The sequence below is a fragment of the Dermacentor variabilis genome, chromosome 3 (assembly GCF_050947875.1).
Source record: "Dermacentor variabilis isolate Ectoservices chromosome 3, ASM5094787v1, whole genome shotgun sequence".
NCBI classification, from domain to species: Eukaryota; Metazoa; Arthropoda; class Arachnida; order Ixodida; family Ixodidae; genus Dermacentor; species Dermacentor variabilis.
In genome coordinates this window covers 39,596,361-39,620,912 of record NC_134570.1, presented here as the reverse complement: position 1 = coordinate 39,620,912, position 24,552 = coordinate 39,596,361, and the positions used below count along the sequence as shown (strand labels likewise).

At 50.2% G+C, this 24,552-nt stretch overlaps 1 protein-coding gene across 1 annotated transcript in view; it reads right to left on the bottom strand.

Moving 5' to 3' along the window:
• The window catches only part of LOC142575440 (potassium channel subfamily K member 18-like), a 36,172-nt gene extending 16,451 nt beyond the window's left edge, over positions 1 to 19,721 (bottom strand). Inside the window, exon 1 of the mRNA XM_075684817.1 lies at positions 17,745 to 19,721. Within this exon, the coding sequence (XP_075540932.1) occupies positions 17,745 to 18,153 (409 nt within the window). The 5' untranslated portion in view covers positions 18,154 to 19,721. The remainder of the gene's footprint in view (positions 1 to 17,744) is intronic.
• Positions 19,722 to 24,552: the final 4,831 nt, after the last annotated feature.

The following is a 24,552-nucleotide window of genomic DNA, read 5'->3' as shown; positions in this document are numbered from 1 at the left end:
CGGTTGCACCAAACTTACTGTGAAGTCGAGTAAAAAGAAAATGCCAGGATTGGCAGACGCACCCGCAGTTCTTGCTTCAGCAGAAGGCTTGCCTGTCACCACGGAAATTTATATAATACGACGAACAAGCTTCGGATAGAGAGGAGCGCCCTGCAGGAGGGCGTAAACCTTCTTATCTAACGTGGGTTAACGCGATGGGACGAATAGTTAGAGCTGCAACAAATCGCGCCTTTGTATATAGCAGCCCCGTTTGAGGAGTCATCGTGTGCGGCGCATTTCGGCGGCACTGTTAAACTAAATTCTGGGGTTTGTCGCGCCAGAACCGCAACCTGATTATGAGGCAGGTCGTAGCCTGGGGGCATCCAAATTGAAATTTTAACCGCCTGTAGTTCGTTATTTCGTGCACCTAAATCACGAGCATTTTGCATTTCGCCCCCCTTGCAGTCCCCACCACAGCCGGGACTGAACCCGCGCCCTCGATTTCAACAGCGCATGCGCCGTAACCGCTAGGCTACCGCTGTACCGGCGGCGCCACTGCTCCGCAGACAGCAGCTACGCCGTCAATCCGGCTGCGCATCCACAAGATGGACGGTACGAGCAGACGACGTATCCGGGAAGATATTGATACTTTTTACCCTACTCTCTTCCCGAATGCTATCTGCACCTTCAGCAACGCAAAGATAAAAGGTCGCGAAGAAACAACGGCTAATATTGGCCGCGATGGCTGCTTTTTTGTCGGAATTGGACGGAATTAGCCGATTGCCTGAAATATGGTCCTTTTAGCAAAGTAATAATAACCGAAGCCGGCGCTTCTTGGCATACTTGCAAAGAATCCTAAATTATTGGTGATCGTCTGAAAGAACTCGTTTGTGACAGGTAGTTCAGGATATTTCGTCCATGCGGGTCACGGACGAGGCGCAGATGACAGCAATCAGTGACGTGTAGTCTCGCGACGCGCATTCCAGTGTGGCATGGGAGCATCACGTGGCAGATCACGGTGTGACGGCCCTGCGATTTACCACCTCAACGAGTTAGCTGCTCTAACCGTCTGAGAAATGCATCTATCGCCGCAGTTACTAGGGGTGCTTGCACTGAGCCGATAGGTTGCAGACGAGACGACAGATTTCACATGCATCATCATCATGATCATCATCATCAGCCTGGTTACGCCCACTGCAGGGCAATGGCCTCTCCCATACTTATCCAACTACCCCGGTCATGTACTAATTGTGGCCATGTTGTCCCCGCAAACGTATTAATCTCATCCGCCCACCTAACTTTCTGTCGCCCCTTGCTACGCTTCCCTTCCCTTGGAATCCAGTCCGTAACCCTTAATGACCATCGGTTATCTTCCCTCCTCATTACAAGTCCTGCCCATGCCCACCCATTTCTTCTTCTTGATTTCAACTGAGATGTCATTAACTCGCGTTTGTTCCCTCACCCAATCTGCTCGTTTCTTATCCCTTAACGTTACACCAATAATTCTTCACATACGAATTTAACATACGGAAGTGCATTAACCACAACCCCCACTCGCAACGTCCATGGATGTGCAGAAGCGAAAGGCTAAATTTCCGAACCCGGGGTGCTATGCAGAATGGCCCGAGTTTGTCAAAGTTCGGCATTTCCGCGAGATCTGGCGACGCCCTCAGATGAATGAGCCAATAGTAACAATACATAAAATCCTCGGCACGCCTCCAGTTTCGTTCGCTTACCTAGATTCAATCTCGCGTTATCATCGCTTAGGCGTTACCTCGCGGGTGGACGAAAAAAAAGAGTCACGTGGTGATACCGGCGTTGTTTTCTTTCAGTTATTTAGCATTACTTGGGCAAGTAAGTCATATTACTTTTTTATTTTATTTTTTTACTTTTGCCGTATTCGAGGAAGAGGAAAGGGTTGGCGTGAGATTGTGTCACCTGTGCACAAACAGGAGAAATGGCCGTGACGCGCTCCAGAAAGGCGTGGGTATCGGCTTGCGCCGAGTGTGTAGATAACTAGTGGCACAGTCACGGTATCGCGATATTGCGTTGATAACAATAGGAACCGCTAGAACGTAATCAAGTCTGTGTTTTGAAGCGAGGAAGCGGCGTGCGCAGGGAGCGCTCGTGTTGACTTCATCGTCAATAACCTATGTTTATGTACCTGCAAGAACGAAGGCCTCTCCCAACGATCTACAATTACCCATGTACTGCGCTAGTTCATTCCAACTTGCGCCCGCAAATTTCCTAATTGCGTCACCCCACCCGTGTTGACATACGTGGCTTTTAAGCTCGGCATTTTATTGTTTGCTGCTATTGCGCGTTCCACGCTATCTTTGTTCACTGACTGCCGTGGAGCAAGCTCAGAGGAGCCAGAAACTAGGGGCATCCTGCATAGCACCGCTGGAAACATCGGACCAGCGCAACGCGACAGTAAACCGCTCCCGGGTTCGCGCTCAGCACTGGCGTGAGTCTCTGGCGGTGACCGTGAAGGTATCCTACACGAGATCACGACCAGTTTGTTCCACGAGCAGCTCCAAACCTTAGCCATGCAGACACGTGATAGGACGTTCGAATTGTTGCTTTTTTTCTGTAGCCAATAGTAAGAAAGAAAAAATAAAGAAACGATTGTGCACGCAGTTAACGCTGTCCATTTTTGACCCCAGTGTAGCGAGATCGTTTTTACAACAGAAGCGTGGGTCCATAAATACGCCACTGCAACAGGAAGGGAGCCTTATTTTCGTTTTGGCTGTCATAAATTAAGCCCTCTTGACAGCCAGCAGCGAGACGACTCCTCCGCGCTAAGGAGAGCGTGAAATCTGTCTGGCTTTTCCCGCTTCTGTTGCTTAGTTTATTGGAGACGTTACGCAGGCGGACCTGCACTTAGCCAGTCTGGCAGGTTGCTTTAGATATCTGTCTTTGCGTGTTTGTGCGTGTGCGTGCGTGCGTGCGTGCGTGTGTGTGTGTGTGTGTGTGTGTGTGTGTGTGTGTGTGTGTGTGTGTGTGTGTGTGTGTGTGTGTGTGTGTGTGTGTGTGTGTGTGTGTGTGTGTGTGTGTGTGTCGGGTACATGTTTGTGTATACGCTTGTGTATGCGCATGTGTGCGTGCGTGTGTGTGCGTATGTGTGCGTGATTGTGTGTGTGTTCGTGTGTGTGCGTGCGTGCGTGCGTGCGTGCGCGTTTCTTCGCTCGCCATACAGCTTCATTCAGATAATTTCATTTTAGTGCAGCGACTAAATGGAAAGCGCGGAGTGACTTCTTAAGCAGACGTTTTTAGCCGGTAGTCATGGCAGTTTTTCCACATCTCAAGGCCAATAGCTCCTATATTGCGGAAAGCGTGCACGTTTTAGCCATGGCATCTATAGGGAAGTCTCGAGCGTCCATACATAATTGCGGTTGCGAGTGACGCCTAGCGTAGTCTAATTATTTCAGGGTGAATTATTCTTTAGATAACCTACCGAGTTGGACTGAGGGCTGCAGAGTCATTTAATGATTTGCTGGTGGCTGTCCGGCGCATCTCGAGCACAGTGCAACGCGATCACGTGGAAGTCTCTCCAGCATAACGCGCGTGAAAGCCTCGCATGTGGCGTCTCAAGCACGGCGCATCCAACGCGTACAAAGATTTTGCGGTTTAGCCTGAAGGACGAAGCTTTGTATGACTGACTGAATGAAAACTTTATGAATATTAAGAGGTGCCGCTACGTTAGGCAGCCGCTTTCAGGCACTTTCAGGCACTTTCAGACGTATAGTCCACTGGGTAGCGTTGGTTGTGCTGTGTCTTGGCGAGACAGAGTGAGCTAGTCCAGTGCCCCCTCCTCTTCCCCAAGGCGCTGAGTCGTGCTCCCTAAAAGGCTGCAGAAAGTAGCGCCTCTTCTCTTCACAATAACACATTCTCTCTCTCTCTCTAGAGTGAAGGAGGCAGAGAGAGAGAGAATGAAATAGAGAGAAAGGCAGGGTGGTGGTGGTGGTGGTGAAAACATTAATGAAATACTTGGAGCCTTATGTTCACATGCTAGTATTGGTCGCGTGAAGTGGCCGGCAGTTGGTGGCGCTCGGCGACTTCCAAAGGCCAGCGCACCGGCTGTTTCTGGACAGCTGGGTCGGAGCTGGACACTGCGACCTCGCGTCGCTGTAGGTCGGCGAGTAGCCATTGAGAAGATGTCCTCGGCCAGTGTCCGAGGACTCTCGTTTCCGATAAAGGGCGGTTGTCCAGTCGGTCTAATGCGGTTGGAAGTTCTCTCCCAAGTGGTATAAGCACTGGCAGCGATAGCAAGGTTTAGCGTTACGCTCGACCTTCGCGGATGGTGTTCTAACCATACGCGGGTGTGACGACATGTTAGCACTACGAATCGCGCACGGAAACTCCTGCTGGGCAGACGGGACAACGTCCTATGGCTACGAGACGTCACACAACACTTGCGTGGTGAGCGCCGCCAGTGGTGTTGCAGGCGTCGCACCTCGCCGAGGATAGCTTTAGTCGTTCAGTGAAAAATTAGGTAACGTTAGCCTAATGTTTACCGCTCAGACCACAACGCACACACAGCACCTCATACACCTCATGTGCGCGCACCATGCTTATGCCAATAGCGGAAGGCGGAACGATGCTCTTGCTATGGCCGTGCCTTTGCTCCGCCATCGAGTCCTTTAAGCACAGCGTTGAGGGTGCGTCCGCTTCGCGTCGTCGTTTTTGCAGCCAAGGGCACAACGCGTATCGCAGGCTCCCTAAAGCTCTCCGCGCGCGAGCCGCGCATGCGCTGTCAGCGCACAGCACGCCAACAACGATGGCGGTGACGCCGACGGCATGAATGCTCCTCGAGTGTCTGTAAATTCGTATATTCAAGTAAAAAAAGAAAAGAAATTGTGAGCGCCTCATCACGCCAAGCGGCGCGCTCGCAAGAAAGTCTTTGCGGGCAATCACGTGGTATAAATCCGAGCGGTGGCGAGACGAGACCGCCAGAGATGCGTATATAGGCAGACCTCCGAGGATGCAATGAAGCAGAAAGCCGAAAGAGAACGGCAGCGCATAGAGTTTCTCACTATGTTACTTCCATGCGTCAGCGATAATCCATACTCTCTACAAGCCCTCTATCAGTATTGTTAGGGACACCTGATGGTCGACCACCTTGTGGCTGGCGCAGCATAGCTTAAGTCGCTTTTGCGCCAATTAACTCGATTTAGCTGGCTAACAATGTTGTTAGAAAGAGTTCACCGTTTACCAGTATGTATGCTTCCTCTTACATGAAAATGTCAAGAAAACCACGTTTCTCTCTCTCTCTCTCTCTCTCTCTCTCTCTCTCTCTCTCTCTCTCTCTGGCAATCTAAAAAAATATCGCCGTTTCACCCGAAGGACGAAGCACTGACAGCGAGCAAGGCAGAAAAGACGGCGGATCCAACACTTGGTTGAATATACGTTAACCGAAATTTTGTTGAAACGTTTTAAATAAAGGTTGTGCGATGATACAGACGATGCCTGCAATTTTATTATGTTTCTAACTACGCTGAAGAAACTGTTGCACTTTGTTTTTACCATCGCAGAAGTTGTTGCCCTTTTACTTCGCGGTAACACGAAAGTATAACCGTTAGCGTTCAGCACCACGTTTTTCAGCAAAGCGAATACGTGCCTGCTGGCAAGACGCCCTGTTCTTAGCTTCGATAGTGCGGGAGAACGCTTATGGACGCCGACCAGTGCAGACGCGTGCACATCGACCTCCGTATGACCTACATTTTCGGGTGGTTCATCCTCTGAAACCGCCCGGAAATTGTCACCCGCTAGAAGGGGAAGTGCTCCGGCATCGGAGGACACAACTCTCACCGAACTCGGACCATTTTTCACGATTTGACGGCCACTTGCCATTTCGCCCATGCGAAGCCTCCGCCACCTCGAGTAGAGGAGCGGCGGCGACGCCGGGAGACGCACGCTCGAATACGCCAATCACGACCTCGCCGCAGTCACTGTGACGACCATGACATCGACTACGCAATCGCATCCGATGGCTCAACAACCCGCACTGGCTTTGAGCGAAGAGGTTGTGGACTTTGCCGCCCAAAACCGGGATGATGAACGACCGGCCGGGAATTGCACCATGGCGTCCGCGCATGCCAGTGTGCATTTTTCCACCCAAACGGAGACTGACCGCGCAGAGGAGGGTTGGTAGATATCCCAATCGCTCAGAGAACCGAAGAAACAGGCAAAGGAGCGGAATTTCCGGCGAGGAGGAGACTTCTCCGCGGACAGCAAGCATACAGCGGACAACCTGCCAAAACGCCGGGGTCGGCCCACGAGACGCAGGCCCCCACCGCTACCCAAGGACCACCTGAAAGTGGTTTTTCGAACTCACCAGGGACTTTCACTGAGGAATGTAACCCTCCGAGCGCTTTCCGACGCAGTAGTGGAGGCCTGTCAAGGAAAAATAAGGTGGGACCAGTTCATTATGCGCATACGGTCGGGCTCCAACATAGCACTAGCGTCCACCCCGGATGCGACCGTCGCAATGGCGATGAGCGGCGTCACGTCTTTGAAGATCAACGGAAGACCGCACCTAGTCAATGTTTACGTCACGCCAGGCAAAGGAACCATGGGAGGTGTTATCCACGGTATAGAGCCGCACACTGCGTCTGAGACTCTCAAAGCGAGCATCCGTTTTCGCACCCAGGGCGTGGAGCTGGTAGAGGCCCGGATGTTGGGAGACTCTCACAGTGCTCTCCTTACTTTCTTCGGAGACGTGCTACCGAGATACATTTGCTACAGAGGAGGTGAGAAGGAGTGCATTCCTTTTCGTAACACGGTCCGATTCTGCCGAGCGTGTGGGGAAGTTGGCCACCGCACCGACGTGTGCCCGCAACCAGATTTGCCCACGTGCCGTACCTGTGGATTGCGCAACCCAGGAGTAACTCACAACTGTACCCCGACATGCGCAATTTGCTCTGGGGACCATCTAACTGGAGACCGCAGTTGCCCAAAACGCCTCAAGCCTGTACGAAAGCAGGCAGCGCAACCATCCAAGAAACCACACAAGCCAGCACCTCGCTAGTTCTCCTAGGAGGACGAAGAATCGGAATGGGCTTGCGGACGAGGTGCGACCAACAGGTGTCGTTCAAGAACCCGCACGCCATCGAGCAACCGCTCGTAGCACGGACAATCAGGGCAGCAGCGCCGAAGGTCCACGTCGAGGCCAAGACCAACCACACAGGAGAACACGAAGGCGAAAGCCCATCCGAGAAGCAAGTCACCCGGGGCATTCCTGGCACAGAGCAAGCCACAGGCGAATCAGGTAAGCTGGGCGCAAGTCGTATCTCCCACTGCCAAATATACATCTGTTACACCACCGATCACGCAACACCCTGAATACAGAAGGGTATTAGACGAGAACAGACAACTCAAAACAGAATTAGACGAGGCTAAGTCTAGGATGGCACGCCTCTAGGCACCACTTTTAAAACAATCAAGGAACACGCCAGGCCCAGCGAACGCATCCGTTGTGCAGCCCTTGACAACGCAGCAACCACAAACAGTGTCGCTAGCCTGTCGCTAGTATCCTGCAGCAGATGCAGCTTGTCTTTGCCAAACTAGGACAGATGGAACGCACCATTAGCGACCTAAGCCAGATGCAGAGCCCTAGCAAGAGAACTAGTGAAAGCCCGGGCTCCCCCACCAGACAAACGAAAGAAGTAGGACCGGGTTACGAGAACACCAATGATGGCTATAGACGAGATGCGTCATTTTGCCTTGCCGGCTTACCGCAGCTTCCCTTAGACCGACCTCCACAATGCGTGGGATCTGCACATTGTTAAAGCGAATGGTCGGAAAGGTACGTGTCCTCCGTGAAGAGAACGAGTGGAAAAGAAAGCGCACGTGCGTAGCAGTTGTCATGCCACCGTAGTCGCGCTGTGTCGTGATGGTGACATGCCATCTTTGTCATTCTGCCGTCGTCGTCGCGCTGCCATAGGCCTATTAAAACACGTTGACGATAATTTGCGCCGTCATCATCAAACATTTAGTTATCGACGTCAGAAGCATACTTCGGATGTATCGCTAGTGCGTTTGTTTGATTTCTTTGAAGTTAGCTTTGATAGTTTCTGCAACAAGCTTACATGCTGAGCCTTACTTACGCGCACTGTCTCGCCCACGCGCCCACAGGGCGCACACACGGCGGAGGCTCCCCAGGCACGTGACCGATGTTATCTACGCGACCGCGAATTGCCGTCTCCAGAATCAGCCTAACTTTGATAACACTATTTTCGGGCTATACAGTTCACTTTCGCGCCGTCTCTGGGGTGGGCTCACTTTATTCGGAGACAGAGCGACCGAGCAGACACGCCAGACCCCGAGCAGGAAGGCAAAGAGGGCTTGACTTGAATAAAATGTTTATACATGTGCTCGAAGGCGGATATTTGTTGCACTGAGAATGTTCAGGCACCGTTTCCTTTATCTTCTTTCTTTCTTTCTTTCTTTCTTTCTTTCTTCACTGGGCAGTTCCGTGGAGAACCAAGTCGATCAACGGTACATCTGTAATGCCGCTGCACTTGGATATATAGGCTGATTAGTCGGCCTCGTGACTGTTCCGTATGAGACAGACTCACGCCAAGCCGCGGTGGCGTAGGCCAAAGAAAGCTTCGCTTTAAACCTCTAAACAGTAGTACACGTCCCTCGCGTTTCTCGGAGTTTCGTGCCGCTCTTTCTTCCTCGCACCTCTTCACACTCCTTCCTTGCTTCCTCACCACATCGCTCAAGTGGTGAGGTGTATTTATCAATCAGGCGTATTTAGACAAATAATAGTGCTTAAAATGTGCTGACTATCTTAAGCACCACCATTTAGCCTAGAAACGCCATTCTCTACCAACGAGCACAGAAAGTTTCTGCAGTGGCGAAGAAGCTATCGCTTAAAGAGTTATACAGTTTCAACCGAAGGAATAACTGTCGACGGCGGCAGTGAGGTTCAGCGTTGCGCTCGAGTTCCTCGGACGGTGTTACAACTGTACACGGGCGCCATACGGTGGGGCGACGCGGCACGCGAGGCAATGGCCACTGAGCAGAAGGAACAGTGCCTTGGAAACCTCCAGGCGTCTCACGACGGTGGCGTGACGAGAAGCGCGCCCGGTGGCGTTGCGCGGGCGTGGCACCTGGACGGTGCACGAGGTGGGAACGAACGGGAAACCGTCGGCGCCAGTCAGCTGTCAGTGAAAGGAGCGATATCATTCAGCTTGAGCTTTACCGTCCGTTCCGCTCAGACCAGTGCATGCAGACGCCATATATAGTCGCTCAGCAGGAGCGCTATATTTGTGCTTGTAGTGTGCTTCGTGCCTTCGTGCCAGCGGCGGCAGGCAGACCGCTGTCCTAGCTTCGCCACGGAGCTGATTTAGAAAAGTGTGGTTTGGTTTGGTTTGGTGCGTACGGGTATGGCTCGACCCACCGCGGGGGATCGGCCATGAATCGGGCTGCAGTAGGTAAACAAAAGAGAATAAGGATTAAATAGAGTTTTGGGAATTAAGAATGACATATTAACTGAATGCTAATCGCTAATATCTCATGCTATATTATTTTAATATTTGAAGTCAGTATTTTTGTTTTCATGTTGAGGAAAATAAAACGATAAAGTTAGCATGGCAGTCCTTTGCATCACTTACAAAAGTCAACATGGCATCACATACGTTCCTATTGCAGCATTCTAGTGCCGACGCCCCAAGAGGAAGCGTAATCGCAGGAAGCGTAGCCAAACGAACTGTGCATCTTTAGAGACGCACTAACCGTGCGCGTGGGAGCGCGGGGCATGTGCCGTCTGTAGTGGGACAGCACGACGACGGCGCGCCTTCCGGAAGTTCTTTCGCCGCCATATTCTAGTTCTCGGGAGATATTCGAACACGGCGATAAGGCCCGGCGCGATGTTTATCCACCTCGCCTTTTCGCGAACACTAAGGTTTCGTGGAAGCAGTGGTTGTGAGCCCGTAAGCGAGCGTATTCAGCGGTCAGACTTTCACCCAGGTTGAGAGGATAGAGGCGTAGAGGCGTGAAAAAAACTGTTCTCTCGATGTGGACGGCGTGCGTCTGAAAGCTTACATTTTTGAACACGCACTAGGAGCCGTATAACGTTAGACTATTCAATTCTGGTTTTATTGCAATCTTCTGATGTCAAATTTACGCAACCGCCGACGCAAGCATCAGGCGATGAAACCGCAGCGTTGTTTGAAGAGGCCAGTGATACGCGCTCCTCGTTCATAGGAGATCACTTTTGGTTGTTTTGAAAGCAAACAACATCTCCTACCTTGAAAGTTTCTTTTCTTATTTAATTGGCTGACGAGAGGCGAGGAACATGCAGAAGTGGAGAGTGTTCGGTTGGTATGAGCTAGCGTAGTGAAAGTAGATAACCAGACGGGGAGGGTTGTGCTGGCGTTGGCGATTGGTCCGCTTCCCTTTGCTTAGCATGCGGTGGCCGGTCCAAAATCACGGCGGCGTGCAACGGAAGGCTTAAAATGCCGCCCAAACAGATCCTCAGTGAAGAACAATTGGCATAGGAATGTCGCATACATGCCAAGAAGGGCTCGACAACGTTATACTGCCGTGGACAAATGTTTAATATACGCAGAGAAATCGATTCTCCCAGGCAGCTCCTAGTAGCCAGTGCCCGAGCGATCGGTGGGCAGCCATCTTTCATTCCTTTCAGAACGACGCAGTCTCCGGCTATTCCGAAAAATAAATCAGTTCTGCATATTATTGCATCTTTAAAGGGCACACGTCAGTTTTACGTGGTGACATCACTTCACGTCACGTCACCTTTAGCGCGTCACCGCGCCTCGTCCGGCGCACAGAAGCGCGCCGGACGAGGCACCTGGTCTGAGGCACCTGCAAGGCGCACTTTTGCGCACCTTCCAACCTACTGTGCTGCTTCGAAAGCCGGGGAGCAATCGAGCAATGGAGGGGAGCGTACCGGTTAAAACAAGTAACTCCCTGAAACATCGGTTACACTGAAATCTCATGAAGGAGGCAGGAATTTCATGCCACTAAGCGATTTAATGAGCTCGAGATCGGGAGCGAAAGCGCCTAGCGCCCCACATCTAACGCTTAAACATTGCGTTACACACTAGTAACCATCCTGCGAGTTTTTTTTTATAGACTCACTGCGTGAATTCTTGGGACAGACCTCGTATAACTTAATATAACCCGGCTATCAGATTACGAAGATCGTAAAGCGACCTGTGTATCAAAAGTAGCGTAACACCGTCTACTTTCGTGACATATTTTAGTAGAAAAGTAGCGAGTTTCCCCTCTCTGGCGAGTCTGAAGACGTCCAAATTTGCGGCAGATTAAATGCGGCCGATGACGTTGAATCTTCTATGTGTTAAAACTGCGTGGTGCATCGATAGGACTTTCGCAGGCACCAGCGACAGCACCATATGCGAGATTTGCAACAGATGCCTGCATGTTCCCATTAACAATGTGTCTGCCTGTATATGAATGCATATTTTCGCGCACAAGACGAGGACGAAGGAGAGGCCGAGACACACGAGCGCATGTTATACCTGTCCTGGGAAAAAGAAAACTTTCGCGAAGCATGAATCGCAATAAATTCATAAAAACGAAAGAAACTAAGAATGAGATACAGACGTCAGTAGAACCAAGAAAAAGCAACAGCATCTCCATGGCCTTATTCATTTATATTGCGCCGAAACCCATCGACAGCTGGCCAGTAAAAGCGGGCAGGGGTCGGCCGTAAAACAGGCATCACCCGGTAGCCGAAGCCTCAGGGTGAAAAGCGCCAGTCGGAGCGGCGGAGACTTCTGAGAGCAAGAGAAAAGCGCGTCTCGTTCGGAGATAAACTTGACGCCTGTTGTTACGGGCAGTACGATCGAGAACCGACGTAGTACATGGAAGGACGGCTGCCCTACGAGGCCGCACGCAGTTCGAGTGAATATACATGTATGAGCTGCGGCACAGACGGGAAGCGGTGGCAAGTGTAAATACGGGCCAAACCGAGTGCATGTATATTTTGACAGGGCTGCCCGTCGCAGTGTTGTTATTGCTGTCGGGCTATAAACTCTACAACCAGATAGGCTGCGGCCACCACGAAGCTTGTGCTTCTTTAAGAGCCCACACACTACGTGCCGACGGGATTAGATACATACACCTAGGCCGGTCAAAGTAGGGCTTCTTTTCGCTCTACTATCTGTGTGTGTTTTTTTGTGATTTTTTTGAAGCGGAACCTTTCTTTGCGTAATCTCCCGGGTTTTCCTGACCGTGGCTGCTGGGTTCCGTTCCTGTCTTGCCAAATAACTCGTGGGTAAATTGGAACACCTGCCCGATGGTGAGATCGAACCTCGGTCTCCCAGCACGTGCACTTCTATCATTGCCAACGCCAACTGTCTCCCTGAGATAATAGCCGGAGGTGTTACATTACGCAGCATTGGTGCGCGACAGCGCATGCGCGCACATGTGAAGGAGGCTGCGTTTGGAAAGCTGCTTGCGTGACAGATTCACCGTCCATGGCGGGCCAAGTCCCTGTGATCACGTGGGCGGAGCGTGACTCAGACCACGGACAAAGCGCAAAAAGAAAAGGACTACCACTGGAAGTGAACAATTACGTAAAATTCCACGGGTAAAGATTCATTTTTGGGATGACTGATTTACTGAAACTAATTATACCGTAACGCCGGACTCCTTGTGCAATCCCACTTGGTATGATCAAGTAATGTCGCCTATTCTGGTGGACTATACTTGGAGAGGCGGGCATTACTTGCACAAGAATGGTCATGTTCAGTTAGCTCATTCCACGTTAGCTATAGTTTCGACGGCTCATCGGCATATTGGCAGTTTCAGCGGCTCAGAAGCTTCCGGTATATACCCATAGCTGTGAAGGCCATAGTTGCTGTCCGATTGACTTTCGCACCGCAGTGATGTGTATATTCATCTGAAACGAAAGCATCGCATGTCTTCGCTCACTGCGCACGCACGAACGCACACACACACACACGTACATACATACACATACACATACACACACACACACACACACACAAGCACACACACACAAGCGCGCGCGCACACACACACACACACACACACACAAACACACACACACACACACAAATACGCGCATGCGTAATTCTGCTTAGATGTGCTTTTGAAAGTATGAGTACTGTTGGCACGCCTTTTATTCAATAAATTAGTTTTCATGCAATGCCTTCAATAGCGCGGTCGACATAATGTGAGAATTCTTTTCGCAGGATTCTGTTCCTTTGTTACCCAATGTTCACGACCGGCCGGCACCGATAATGGCGTTGGCGGAGCGCCTCTCGGACACTGCCGAAGCGTGAAAAAAAAAAAAAACATCGGGATATAATCTTTACATTAGCCCGGTCCACGACATGCACGTGCTGACGCTTCGCGCACTTCACGTCAAAAAATTTTCAGCTCTCGATGCGCCAAGCGGCACCGAAAACGCTAGAAACAAGACGGGTTCGTCTGATCATCAACCGCTTGAGTTGACAATTCGCTCGCCAAAGTCAATGCGCTCATTTAGAGGGCGTCCTAAGTGCCCGTCACTTACCGGGAAAAGAAAAGACTCGGAAACCAACTACTGGAGAACAAAGCACTCGTTGAAAACGGTCAAAGCACTGTACATAACCCTGAAAGCTCGCAGGCTGTTTGCTGAAACGCGAACTGCAGCGAACTTTTTCAAAAGCTCCAGGTCTGTACGTTAAAACGCAGTCTGCGTGTCAGCACGCGGTGTGGCGCTGTCGGCGTCGCAATGCATTCAAGCCTGACACGTAATTTGGACGCAATACCTCCTGACGGCTCACTTTCAGCGTGTACTGTCGACGCCTTTCAACGTGTACATACATCGTCCGTTAAATGCGATGTAATGTATTTTAGTTGAACGATGGCATTTTTTTGGCATCACACAGTGACGCTGCACACGCATTTGCGGTGCGCTTCAGTTGCATGGACCAAAGGTCATGGCAAGCACCCCGCCAGCGTGCACGGTATCCTATGGGTTGAGTTTACTGGGCGAGTGATAAATGTGATATATATACAACACTACCGGGACATCCGGATGACGTCAAACTGAACTCCTTTCTCACCTCAACCGAATGAGAAATCGATCGGCGAAAATATTGTCACAGGTCGTATGTTACAACGTTCCCACTCAGATGTAATTAACGGCCAGTGCTCAATCGAGATCGTTCAAGCATTGCCGCGACAAATTATAGATCCACCTCGCGATGCATCTCTGATGCCGCCAAGCTTGATTTGTAAAACCGATAGTGAAGTTCAGGAACTGTGGATGTGCAGGCAAAAGTTTTATTAACGGTTAGCTCGCTCATATTTCTTTCCTGCACCTCTGTCCCCGCCCGCTGAGTTATATCCGTACACTGTACAATTAAGGCAATGCGCACTGAAAAGGCTAATCAAGCGCTTAGATTCTGCATTTCGTCTGCTGTGGTGCTGAAATCTGACAGCCTTAGAGCGGTGTCCCTTTTTTTGTCATATTTGGAATAGTTTAGACGTCGACGGACCGTATTATTGATGAAACATCCACTCATCATGTACGGTCAAGCAGTGGGCGTATCGCATTATTTTGCTAAATTGAGTGTTTCAGCCTCTGCTATACGACACCAGCGCAGAAAATCAGACTGCCAGAATCGCGACAAGAAAAATAAAGCGCATGAGAAAACTCTTTCATATTACGAAACAATTTGGCGAATTTTCCTGCCCTCCAATGTTGAACAGAATGTCTTACATTTTCAAACAAGGTTCATGTAAAGTGAAGTAGCGGAAACAATGCTGCCTCCAAACTCTCCCCATATACCTATATACCAGCCCAAGGTCATCGAGGATGCTCGGCTGGCAATATGAGTTACATAGCCCCCGGATATATCGACGAATCTCGAGCTACAGATGATCAAATTTTACGCCAGACTTCCCCCTTCGTGCATTAAAAGAGCTGATTGCTGGGCTAGTTGGTATATTGATATGAGAACCATCTTTAAATGCAGCGCAACGGGACAGCACAACAGAAAGGAAGACAAACGCAGATGCTCGCTGGCACGAGTGAATTTCTCCTCCTTCGTGACGCACCCAAACAAGACACGACTCATGCGTGTTGACTGCTAACGATACAAACGAAAACGCCCCGGCAAGCTATTTCAGTTTAACAATCGATCACCGAGAGTTTGCCGAGTAGCCACGTTCGGCCGTCATCAAGCGGGAGAGCCGCGAACGCGCCGCGTCTCACCGCTACGTGCCCTTGCGAAAGTTTGTCAGCGGCCCAAACTGAGCTCACGAAACGTTTTCCACTGCCGGCTTCAGTGCATGGTCTAACTAGAACGCTCTTCGATAACTTGGCGTTGTTGTCACGGTAACACGTTCTTTGCGCCGATTGTGGTCGTATGGCCCTCGTTATTTAGTAAGTTGTCGGATAAAGTGGTTCGCGCATCACAAAAGATTTGTGCAAGTCACTCACTCCCGCTCGATGACTGGCGAGCGTCGCTACACATGGACACTGCCTGCTATAGATCTCTAAAACAAAATTTCTTGGTAATGTGAAACGTTGGGTTATCTCGGGTCTGCATAATCCAAAATGTAAGCGCGCTTGTCTTTGTCACGCTCTTCAGTTTCTGTCCTTCTCCGAAGTTGCGCACTTACATTTTTTTTCGGGACAACTTGCAGGAACGGATTCGTGCAAGTGCCTTAACCGAATAAACAGCGTGCATATATTAGAATCGTAATTGTGACAGAAAGCCTGAGTAGTGAAGTATGTAGCACGTGGAACTGCTATATTGCGCTGGCGCGTGCACGTGGTGCGGCAATGCGGGTGCATATACGAACAGCCAAGTTAGTTCATTGTTAGAATTGTTAGTCCAGCAATTAATCGTCCTGAGTGTACTCTTTGTCTTATGCGCACGTACACGTCTTCGCTCATTTTCGTTTTAGTAGATAATGCATCGACCAGCCCAGCGCTTAGCATTTGTTACAGTAACTCGGGTCGCATAGTACAGAGACGCACGCGAGCGCTTGCGTGGTCCCAATTGAACAGTTCTCCCACTAATGCAGTGAGCGAGCTAAGCCAGTTTGCTGCGCTGCTTTCGGCACGAAAGACAATGCCCAAAGAAGGACGAGGACAACCATACCTTCTTTGTGTCGTCATTCGTGCTGAGACCAGTGACGTCTGATGTCTCTGATGTCAGATGCCATCTATAGCCCAGTGGATTTGAAGCCCTATTGATCAGTGAATGAGCGGGAGCGAGCACTCTCAGCTTCTGCAGGGGACGAACCGCGCTAGCAGTACACGAGACAAACGTGTGTGCCCTTGACGGGTTTGGAGCAAGATGAAACGACAAGAATAAAGGCTATGCCCACACTGGTTTACTAGCGAATTAAGACCTTACATACACCGATTGCGCCGATATAGGGCTTTTCCTATAGAGTGTTTCTGCCACTACATTTGACCGTCATAGTCAGGTCATGCCGAATGCCAAAAAGTCTAAACTCAAGAACCACGATTTTTTTTTTGTGTGTGTGGATTCAGTGTGCTCTTTATGACTGCGTCTCATTTTTCATTCCGTCTTGCTGGCACTTGTCAAAAGAAGTCGCGGTATGGCAAGCATTTTTCCGGGATCACGACATTATATTATATCAACGAATCGTTATATTGTCCCCGTCATTCGAGCAACCACGCAAATACACGGTCTATGTGATCATAAACTACGCAGCTACGGTTGAAAATCCTGTAGGTGTATAAGGGAGAATTGCAGGATCCTGCCATCACCGGCTATACTGAATCTCTATGCTAGCGCCCACCGTTACTGCGATTTCATGAGAGCTTAAAGAGGCTCACTAGTAACTTCCTCCAAAGTAAGCGCCACGAACCCAGATCATTGGCACACTGATTTAGCCGTCGAAGTGCCTTTTTCAAGAAGGCTTCTTTTCTTTCGCTTCATTTTTTTTCCTCGAACGTATCCATAAATCCTTATCGAACGGAGACAGCCATCGCTCGCGGCTACCTCGAATAAGGAGGCCACCCACCTAAGGCGCACACTGCGCTTGCTCAGAAAAAAAGGTTTATTCTCTCTATGTCGAGTGTATATTCACCGCAGTCACAGAAACGAGCGGACATCTGGATGCCTTGGGCGCGCTTTGCACATGCATGCACTTCATGCATGTTATTTACACCGTGCAGACGCACGTTGTAGATATCCTATGAAAAATAAATGGGAGTGGGGAGTGCATCATTCTACTGATTATTTGATACTCGCAGTTCTTTAATTATGAAGGTGGTGCAGCGGATCTCAGGACTCAAGGGACTTCTTAAATGTACCGCTACAGATGCCTTGGCGCAAAAGCAGCATTTCTAGTGCAAATAAATTACGGCGTTTATTCAGCTAAACGCAATTCTCGCTAAACATCTGTTGGTTTCGGTAGTGTGTGTGCGTGGGCATGTCGGAGTTTTCTGCAGTGCAAGGGGTGCACGGGGATAGGGAGGGCTATCGCCTTCCGGACTTCGCGATGAGTGCCGCTGCAGATACTACTAGGCCAAGAAGCCATTACAGGTAACTGTTTAATGGCCGTGCGACCATTACAGCCCCTACTTCATTTTCTTCCGCTCCGCATTTCCAGCCGCCGAGCATTACCCATGCCTCCGCTAACATGTAAGTTTGACCTGTAACAACAAATTGGCAAAGGTAAACTCGTGCCTTCGGGACGCACATAACTTCTAAACATCTCTCCGCAGACTATCACCGACCACTCCGACGCCTGTATAGTGAAGCACTCACCAATGGTGGTGATGACGATGATCGAATAGAGCAGGGCCCCGGTGAAGGACCACTGCAGCTGGGCGTCCTCCTTGCCGTCGTAGCCTTCCTTGCGCACCGCTTGCACGAGGGTGACCTCGAAGCGGCGCAGCCTGGCCACGGCCTCGCCGGTCCAGTTGGCCTGGTCCAGGAGCGGCGCCTCGGCCGTCAGCTCCCACAGCGCGTCAGCCAGGTTCGAGCGCCAGCGCATCATCTCGAGCCGCTTGTTGCGCTCGTTGGTGGCCTCGAGGTACTCGAAGAGGAACGCGCCCATCACGCAATAGCCGACCACCAGGCTGCACAGCCCGAAGTGCGACATGAGCGACGTGGTGCCGGCGCGGCAGTAGTAGCGGCACTTGGAGCATCGCGACGACCGGCGTGGTTCCCGCATCCTGGAGCTGCCCGATCGAGCGGCGCCGGGGTCCCTGCGGGGCCGCGGCGACCCGGTGCCGACCAGGATTCGCGGCGATCACCGACTCGTCTCCTGGAAACACTCATAACGACGGCCACTGCACCGTGCGGCCACCTCACGGTCGAAAGGCGTAGGCTGAAGACGGTGTAGCGGCAGGCGGCAATCGAACCTGTTCGGCACTCTTGATTGGTCCGGCGGTCGACTCGTCATGATGACGCGAGAGATGTGAACATGATCACGGCACAACGAAACACTCACTTGGGCACTCATACGCTCGGGGATGGCATTTTATGTCTTCTTTGATGGCGCGTGGGGACGATAATCGCAAGTTCGGTGAGTCTTGAAGTTCGACTTCCGGCTTCCAGTGCAGTATAAGCCAAGCGGCGCGTTGGGTTAAGCGAACAGTTCCGCTCTAGAAAGGCGTTCTTCATCGGTGTTGCAATCCGCCAAGCGCTTGGACGTGGGCTGTGCCGTGGGTGTCCCACGACGGCGATCGAACACGTTGCCTCATGACGGCAGCCCCGAAAGCACGTGGTCCACGAGGACGCCGGCTTCGCTGGGCGAGGCAGATGGCTCCGGCTCAGCTGCAATCCACTCGTGCTAGTCGGCGCGCTACTTGAACTTCAAGTGGGCTGAGAGTTTGTGGCCGCCAATCTAGGCGCAGGGATACTTGTATAAGCTGAAAGTCTCCTAAGCGTGAAGAGCACGCCTTACTGAGACGTCGCTTCCCGGAACATGCTAAATCTCTTTACGGAAACACCACTGCATCCTAGCTCTTCCGCCAGAACACGTCCTGCACGGGCCCTATAGGAGTTCCATCGGCGTTCACTGGCGAAGAAACAACGTTCGCCGTCTGCAGTAGTACTTCCGCGTCCGGCCGAGTCGCCACGTGTGGAGTCACTCTTTCTGGACGAACGAGCCGGCTATCGTAGGAATCGGGCAAGGTGAGCGATCGCACCCTCCTCGCTAGAAGAGAATGGTTATGCGACGGCGCCTCCTAGTGCACAGCAGTGGCTGTGGCGACGGAGCCGGCCACACTGCACCCGGGCTCCTCCACGGAACGGGACGGTGTGGCGAAGAGATTTCCTCCCCGGCCGGCTGGCTGGCACGGCCCTTAAAACCTGCGGCGGGAGCGCAGGCTTTCTCTTTCGGCCCGTCGCTGTTGTTGTGGGCTGTGCCACGCCGCTGCCGCCGCCGCCGCAGCCATCGGTGCGGCAGCCCCCCGAGAGAAAGAAAGCGCGGGCTCTGCGCGGCCTCCAAAAATAAGACGGCCGGAGCTGCTGCCCGTGCTGCGCTGCAGCGGCTCGTGGAACAGCGGCGCTCGCGCGCGCGAACTACACGGCGCTGCTGCTGCGCCCGCTGCTACTGCAGTGTGGATGAGGCACGCGCGCAGCCACTGGCGGCCAAAGCCTTTGGGCGAACCGCCCGTCGGCGTCGCTCGCTGTAGGGTTCGTCGTCGTCCCTGGTGTGGTGTCACGGCGCGTCGGCACCACCCCATCGCGCCGGCGGCCGAGAGAGCGCACCGACGACGAGATGAAAGGGGGCGACCATTTCTGGCCTTGTTTGTTTGTTTGCTACTCTCTCTCTCTATTTTGGAGTCTATACCGCTCGCGCGCCGTTCCTCCTCCCTCGTTGAAATATAACTAAAAAAGAAAAAAAAAAGAGTGCCGAGGATGACGATGACGAGAACAGACCGAGGTCTAAGACTTTAGGCCATGTGCCCAGGGAGAGCGTAGACTGCTTGCCTGGGGAGCGGGAAGAAGAAGAGGACTTCTCTGCTTGCGTCACGGTCGGCTGCTGCTGCTGCTTGTACGCGTCGGGTCACTGACGTGAGACCGCCCCCGCTGTTGCACTCTTTAGCTTGCCCGCTCGTTCTCGAGTCGTTTCAAAACTCGGCGCTCCGCTTTCTTGCTTTCATCTCTCTTTCTCGCTCTCTCTGTCTGTCTTTCTCTCTGCCCGCTTTCTTTTTTCTTTTTTTTGACAGCCGGTTGAACAAAGTACTGCCTCTGTCGAACCCTCCTGCTGGTGCCTTGCGGAGAAGCTCCGTGGGAGTACCGGCCATTCCTACCCTCCTCTCACTTCCCAGCTTCGCCTCTGCAGCTCCTCTTTCTCTTTACTCCTTGGCATTCAGTTCTGCTGGCTGGAAAGGGAGCACGACCGCACATACGCAGCCAATGCCACGGGTTACGGCGCTGACGCTTCCGCAGCGCTGTGCGTGTGAGTCGCGTCTCGTTGATGACTGACAGGGAGACTCAGCTTTTCTTCATTCTTTCTTCTTATCGCTAGTGTGACGCGCGCGCACGGCTGATTGATGATCTGAGCGCGAGCCTGAAATTCTGAGAAAGCTCTACGGTCATGGACATCCTTTCCTTTTTTTCTTCTTTCCTTAACCCCCTTTTTTTTTTTCTTGCGTTGCAGTTCTGTTGGTTTCATAACCACCCTTCTGTCGGTGATCGCTCGCGCCATTTCCGTTTTTATTTTTGGGGCGTCTCCACGCGAGTTGTGACTGCCAGCCTTGCCATGTCGTTTCAGTGCACTCTAACCTATCTGCAACGAACTCGACTAATCGGGCGCGTGATGTTTCTAGTGAGTCACGCTTATAGACATTCGTTGTTTTCTGATAAATCAGCGGTATGCAAAATTCAATATACATTGTAAAGTTCGTGCATAGTTCAACGCAGAAGCTTTCTTTTTTTATATATGTAAGTATTTTATGCCGTGACGTCAAGATGCGGTCAGAGACAACCAAGGAAACAACCATAACTTCTTTATGTAAACAAACCCAAGACACAAAAAAGAAAGAAAAAAGAACACTCTTGTCCTTGCCCTAAGTGGTGCTGTTCACAATTAATGTGTTGTTACTAATTAATTCAATTTACCATCTTCATAAAATATACTTTCTATGGGGTCTCGAGGCAAACGTCACCCGCTACTTAAGGTAGAACAAGACATCCTTAGTAAAATGTTCTTGCATGTCCTCTAAAAAGATTTACCTGGCGGAAGAAAAAAAAAGCAGAACCTTGTTCTAAGAATGACGCTGATGACTGTGAGTTGATTTTAGTGACAAAGCTGCATTTTCAGATGTCGTAACCTTGGCGCGAGTCTTTATGTAAAACACAGCGGGAGATGGTAACCGAAAGGTAGACTGCAATGTGTATCTTATTGAAAGAGCAACACAAACGCATGGTACGAAGCACCTGCTTCGCACCATACGTTATCTCCTATGTTTGTTTCCTTTTTTCTGTTCTTCCTTTATTTTTTTTCCTTATGTCGGCGTATGTTGAAACGGACGGCAACACGTTTATCTGACGAGAAACTAAAAGTGTTCAAGGTCATCATCCTTACGTAATCGGGAAAAGTCAACTTTTGCACACCGCGACCACAATTGGCATACATTCTTCGTCTCCTATTTTATTGGTTTCTGATCATTCGTCCCGCCGGATGGCCGATCGTGGGGATGAGGATGGGGGGGGGGGGGGGGGGCGGCGCTCGACACTGTGCACGCTAATTACGAAGGGAAATGAGTGGAAAACGTAAAAAAAAGTCATAAAGAGTCGGGTCCACGGCGACTCTCCGTCAATTCCTTATGCTACGGATTGTTTGGAAACTGATTTGTAAGGTCTACGACGTTACCGTTTTGCATAATTTTCGGGAAATTGTAACGAAGAAACGAGGAATAAGAAATCTGAGGAACATATGACCATCGGGCTGCCGCTGTCGTCCAAACCACGGCAACTCGAGGAGAAGCCTATGCGTGCTCGTATATATATATATATATACATATATATATATATATATATATATATATATATATATATATATATATATATATATATATATATATATATATATATATAATTTTAAATAAGCAATGCAAGTATATGTTTTAAAGCAGCTAATCAGATGCCCAAAAATGTTCTTTAGCTGATTAGCCACACCGTCGTAAGTTTTCGCCGATGACATCCTTGCGCATGATGTACGCCTGTCCCAATAAGTATTATTGCCAAGATTGCGATTTGACTAATGACCTTGGCCGTTCAGCGTAAATCTCTATTAAATCATAATATAAAAAGACTGATCATCTATATCTGTGTTCTGGCGATACAGTAGATTCTCGTTACAATAAAGTCAGCAGAAGGATGAAAAGCGAACGCGGGCGTTACGCATGTAGTGTCAGTGTACCGTGGCCAGGAAATACCTGTAGAAGCGCGATTTCGTTTTTTAGAGAGATTCACCGTATCCGTTGTTTCGCACACTCCTTGTTCATTGATATTTTGGCTTTGATGCTTAATGAACACACCTGCGAGCATGGCACGCTATCTGATATTATAGGAGAAAACGCTTATTCATAAAGCAGTGACCAGGGAACGCTGCCATCAAAAGCACCCGACGACATCTTGTCAGCGTCCTTTGCGAAGGTCTTGTGTGGAGGAAAACACGTGAGCTCCGAAGTAGGCCTCCAAACTGGCACACACAGTGAAAAATTGCTCAATATCGAGCGATGCGACGACGCCTCTGTAAGTCCTCTCGCTTTTCCTCTAAACTTCATTTGGCCAAAAGACGATGAGCGATATATATATTTGTGTGTGTGTGTGTGTGTGTGTGTGTGTGTGTGTGTGTGTGTGTGTGTGTGTGTGTGTGTGTGTGTGTGTGTGTGTGTGTGTGTGTGTGTGTGTGTGTGTGTGTGTGTGTGTGTGTGTGTGTGTGTGTGTGTGTGTGTGTGTGTGTGTGTTTTTTGTGTGTGTGTGTGTGTGTGTGTGTGTGTGTGTGTGTGGCTGCGTGCGAGTACCGCAGTGGCCTCTTGATTACAGTGTACGTGTTTCGTGAGTACACGATACACTTAGTAGAGTTTCTGAGTGAGTGGCTCTGAATGACGGTGACTGAGTCACCGAGACACTGAGCGACTGGAGACACTGAATCAGTGAGTACAGCATTAATTTCATTAAATATCGCAGTCGGCAGGCGCAGAGACAAGGGGGGAAAGCTAGCGTCCGCGCGAAGCCTCCAATAAATTTGGACTATGCAAAAGACTTAATCTCGATGACACTCCGCTGCAAGCGCTTTCGTACGTGTCCTGTTTATAGAAAGGAGCACACCTTTTCTACTGCGCAGCTGTGACTCCGAATAACGGAAACGTGGCTTGAAAGAGGCATACTGTCTAGAACTCGGTGTTTTCCCACATTCTTGCTTTTCACAGCTTCAATTTATTAATCTTTTAGTTGCGATCGACGCGTCATTCTTCTTCACAAGCTTTTCTCAATATCGCCTCTTTCTCACTCCTAAGTTTGCACATGTCCTGCAAGTTGTACTTCGCTGCAGTATATACTTGCTCGCAACAAAGCACGCTTGTCAGGAAAGCTACATAGGGACCGGGGTGGTGCTCGACTTGAACGCGATATGGCCTGCTCTGGATTGCCTCTGGCCAATCGCTTCGCTGAAATAGAGAAGCACCATTCGATTGTTCCTATTGGCGCTGTATTAAAGGCCGCGGAGCTCAGGCTTCATAGAATATTACGACATAGCTATTTCGCTAGTGTTTGTCTATTTACGAGGTCGGTCTGGCTACATGTCACTTTCGTGTGTGTACATGCACGTTGAATACCGCCAATACGGCGCAGCGCCTCCTGTTATTGATAGGGCAGTCCCATCCTATGTGGCATGCCACTCGTATTTTGAGCGAAATTGACTGAATTCTTCGTTTATTTATTTATTTATTTATTTATTTATTTATTTATTTATTTATTTATTTATTTATTGAAAATACCTTACAGGCCCCTTGACAGGGCATTGCGTAATGGCGGTAATAAAAGCGCAAAGTAATTATGCTAAAAGGCACTGCAAATCAAGGTTGCTAGACTTTGTGATCGCTACCTGGCGAACAGGATCTTGGTATGTCAGCCAAATGTCCTATGCCCTTTGAGAGGCACCATTCGGTTGTTCCTATTGGCGCTGTATTAAAGGCCGCAGAGCTCAGGCTTCATAGAATATTACGCCATAGCTATTTCGCTAGTGTTTGTCTATTTACGAGGTCGGTCTGGCTACATGTCACTTTCGTGTGTGTACGTAAAAAATTGTCCATGGTTACTTGTCTTTCTCTCTTTTTTTTTTTTTTGCCAAGTTGGCGGCAAGAACATGGAGTGGAATAGAAGGGGGCTTATAAGTGCGGTGGTGGGTCTTAGTAAGCTGTCGGTATGAAGTAATGAAATGTTTTGAGACCGTATACGTTATAATTCTTCCCAGTGCTGTGTATGACTTCTCAAGTTCACAACGCCGCGGCGATGTGACACTATCTCACTTTCTGAAACACATATTTTGTTTATGTTCGCCTCCGTGTCCAATGATTGACATGAACTGTGGATGCCCTCTGTCAAACCTAGT